Source organism: Ixodes scapularis, unplaced genomic scaffold (assembly GCF_016920785.2).
Source record: "Ixodes scapularis isolate PalLabHiFi unplaced genomic scaffold, ASM1692078v2 PGA_scaffold8__174_contigs__length_109621045, whole genome shotgun sequence".
In the NCBI taxonomy this organism is placed as follows: domain Eukaryota; kingdom Metazoa; phylum Arthropoda; class Arachnida; order Ixodida; family Ixodidae; genus Ixodes; species Ixodes scapularis.
This window is the reverse complement of record NW_024609883.1, coordinates 21,189,630-21,193,015: the sequence shown is the minus strand read 5'-3', so window position 1 is coordinate 21,193,015 and position 3,386 is coordinate 21,189,630. Positions and strand designations below refer to the sequence as shown.

Sequence of the window (3,386 nt, the reverse complement as noted above, 5' to 3'; positions counted from 1 at the left end):
TCGCGGTAAAGCCACATGTGCGAAATGCAGTATAACTGACCACAAGACAGACTCCTGCACAAACAGCGCACACTGCACAAACTGCAACGAGGCCCACCCGGCATATTCCATATCATGTAGAGTATGGAAAGATGAGAAAGAAGTACTGACTCTGAAAGCAAATGAAAACTTGTCATACCTAGAGGCACGCCGCCGTTTTGCTTTCTTGCGAAAGGGCAGCTACGCGCAGGTGGTGCAGCGGGGACATGCACCACTGAAGGGTGCAGTGGCTACCCAGACGTCCTTTCTGGACTACCGGAAGCCACTGCAGTCCCTCACGCCCAAGCTTAAAATTGAGCTGCCCGGGCGTGCAGTATCGGCTGGGGGGTCTACTGCCTCCTCTAGCCAGACGACCACCCCTCCCGCTCTCACGGGGCAGCAGTCTGTCTCAGTTAGTGGGGAGGGAGCACAGACGGCATCCCCTTCACAGTTTGGGCCGGCAACGGCCAAGCCTGTCCGTAGCCCGCGATCTCCTTCAAGGGAGAGTGGCCCACGCTCTCAGAAGACATCCTCATCCAAGGAGCGGCATGGTTCCTGTGCCACTCCAGCACCCAAACGGCAGGAACAGGAAGTCTCCGGCGCCTCCCTGCCTTGCACCTCCACCGCCTCTTTGGCTGGAGGTGATCAAGGCCGACGCCTGGCACCTTGTGGCAAGAGTCTTTCCACACCCTCCGGAAAGGTCTCGCCACAGGAGTCGGAACCTATGGATGAGAGTACCCAGGCCTCCTCTCATGCGTCTGACACAGAAGACATGGTGTGGCAGAAGCCCAAGGCCCGCCATAAAAGTAGGAAAAACAATAATACCTCCAAAGTAACAATCTCCAACACATGGCTGCAACATTTCTTCAATGGAATTGCAGGGAATTGCTCACTAACCTTGATGACGTAGACTATCTTCTGCAGGAACAGAAACGTGCAGCCCTGTGTTTACAAGAAACACATTTAAATGCCACGCATACCAACTTCCTCCGAAATTTTACTGTCTTCCGGAAGGACCGCCTAAATGCTACCATTTCATCAGGAGGAGTAGCGATAGTAATTCCAAGGCTGGCGTCTTGTACGGCCATACCCTTACACACTCTTTTAGAACCAGTGGCAGTGCGTGTTCTAGTACATAAAGCCATTTCTGTTTGTTCATTATATTTATCACCCTCACAAGCTATAACAAGTGCAGAACTTCACTCTCTTTTAGATCAACTTCCAAAGCCCTTTCTTTTTGTTGTCACTTTGACATCTCGCAGTATGACAGAACCGCGAGGACCAAACAGGCAGGCCGGCTACCAGGGAATGAACGGTTTATTTCGGGCCCGCGTGGAATTATATATAGCGCTCCACGGACCAATGGCAACGCAGTTAATAAAACAAACAAAAGGCGGATAACAGTAAGTCATGCTTCGGTGACTCGGCCGAAGTGATAACAATTCTCCTTCTCTTATAATTGAAGGCGATCAATGGGTTTCCGAGTCCGAGTGGACCGTCGCAGCTGGAACGGCACACAGCTGTCTTCGGGCTCGCTTGAGGTCGTGGCGTCGCCGTACAACTCGTTCGCAGGGCTCTTGGCCGAGGCTGCAGGTACCGCGGCTCGGGCCAACTGGTCAGCAGGGCTCGTGGGAGAGGGTACAGGTACCGCTGAACCGCTGGCGGCTGCGGCTCGGGCCAACTGGTCAGCAGGGCTCCTGGGAGAGGGTGCAGGTACTGCTGAACCGCTGGCGGCGGGTGCCTCGCTGGTTTCCGCCTTGACCTCCCGTAACCGCAGTTGATCGAGATGACGGCGGACGTTGCCTCCGGGAGTAGATACCACAGTCATGCGAGCGCCGTGGTTGCTCTCCACCACCCCGGGCAACCATTTTTCACCTTGCCCGAAGTTCCGGTACCACACGGCAGCATGAGGGCGAATGGTTGGGACCTGTAAGTCAGGCGAGCACACACGTCTTGACGGCACAGCAGTGTCGACGCGCGAGCGTACTTGGAAACCGAGTAAGCGCTCGGCCGGTGATTTCCCGTCCGACAGTGGAGTGCGACGGTAAGACAGCAACACTTTCGCCAACTTCTCTTCCAAATCCCCGGTTGACAACTTGGCTAGGGACTCTTTTACCGTTCTGACCGCCCGCTCTGCCAATCCATTAGATTGTGGGTGATACGGGGCGGTTTTTAAATGCTCCACGTGATTTCGTTCCAGGAACTCGCCAAACTGCTGACTAGTAAACTGAGTCCCGTTGTCTGACACAATCGCACGTGGTAAGCCGAATCGGCTGAACATCTCTCTGAGCTCCCTTATGGTGGCTTCAGTGGTGGCCGAGCGCATTACGCATACTTCGATCCACTTAGTGTGTGAATCCACTACCACCAGCAGCATTTTGTTTTCAATTGGCCCAGCGAAATCAATGTGCAAGCGCGCCCAATTTTCTCCCGTTTCTGGCCAGTTAACAGGCGTGCTTGCTGGAGGCATAGGAGCAGCCTGTGTGCAGTTGTGACAAAGACGAGCCAGTCGTTCTACCTCACCGTCCAATCCGGGCCACCAAAACAACGTCCGGGCTACCCTTTTCATGGCCGTCGCCCCCTGGTGAGCCTCGTGGAGTAGATTGAGCATCTCTTTCTGGGCTGCCCCTGGAATGACGACTCGCTGTCCCCAGTAGAGCAGGTCCTGGACGACAGTCAACTCCTGCCTTCTGCAAAAGTAAGGATGCAGCTCATGCTGTTCTTTGGTTAGAATTTTCGGCCAGCCACGCATTACGAAGCTTTTTACTGCAGTCCGTGTTCTGTCCTCGGCACTGAGCTCTTTTAGCTGCCGTGCCGGCAGGAACGCTTCATCCATGCACTGTATCGCGAACACGTACTCTGGCAGCTCCTCCTCTCGGCTCTCCTCGGTCTGTGGAAGGGGCAATCGGCTGAGGGCGTCCGCGTTCGCGTTGAGTTTCCCGGGGCGAAATTCGATTTTGTACTGGAAGTCGCTGAGTAGAAGGGCCCACCTTTGAATTCTTCCCGATGCCAGCAGAGGTATCGGCCGGTCCTCTCTCAGCAGACCCACCAGGGGTTGGTGGTCGGTGACGAGAACGAACTGTCGACCTAGCAAGTAATCCCTGAACTTGGTCACGGCGAACACCAAGGCGAGTGCCTCTTTCTCTATTTGGGAATAATTTTTTTCTGCTGATGTCAGGCTTCGGGAACGGAAGGCGATCGGTCGGTCGACAGACCCCAATCGGTGCGACAGTACAGCTCCTACTCCTGTTGGCGAGGCATCGCATTCCAGACGGAGTGGTTTACTTGGATCAAAAAAGGTCAACACGGGAGATTTTAGCAATACTGTCTTGGCCTTTTCCACGGAGTCTCGTTGTCTCGGTCCCCAT

At 54.6% G+C, this 3,386-nt stretch overlaps 1 protein-coding gene across 1 annotated transcript; it reads right to left on the bottom strand.

The window, feature by feature from the left end:
- Positions 1–1,342: 1,342 nt before the first annotated feature.
- On the bottom strand, positions 1,343–2,780 carry LOC120836125. The gene is made up of 2 exons (XM_040215649.3): positions 2,537–2,780; positions 1,343–1,945 (listed from the first exon to the last, which is right to left on the bottom strand). The coding sequence occupies exons 1-2, from the start codon at positions 2,768–2,770 to the stop codon at positions 1,472–1,474; spliced, it is 708 nt and encodes a 235-aa protein (XP_040071583.1). The 5' UTR covers positions 2,771–2,780; the 3' UTR covers positions 1,343–1,471.
- Between the last annotated feature and the right edge of the window lie 606 nt (positions 2,781–3,386).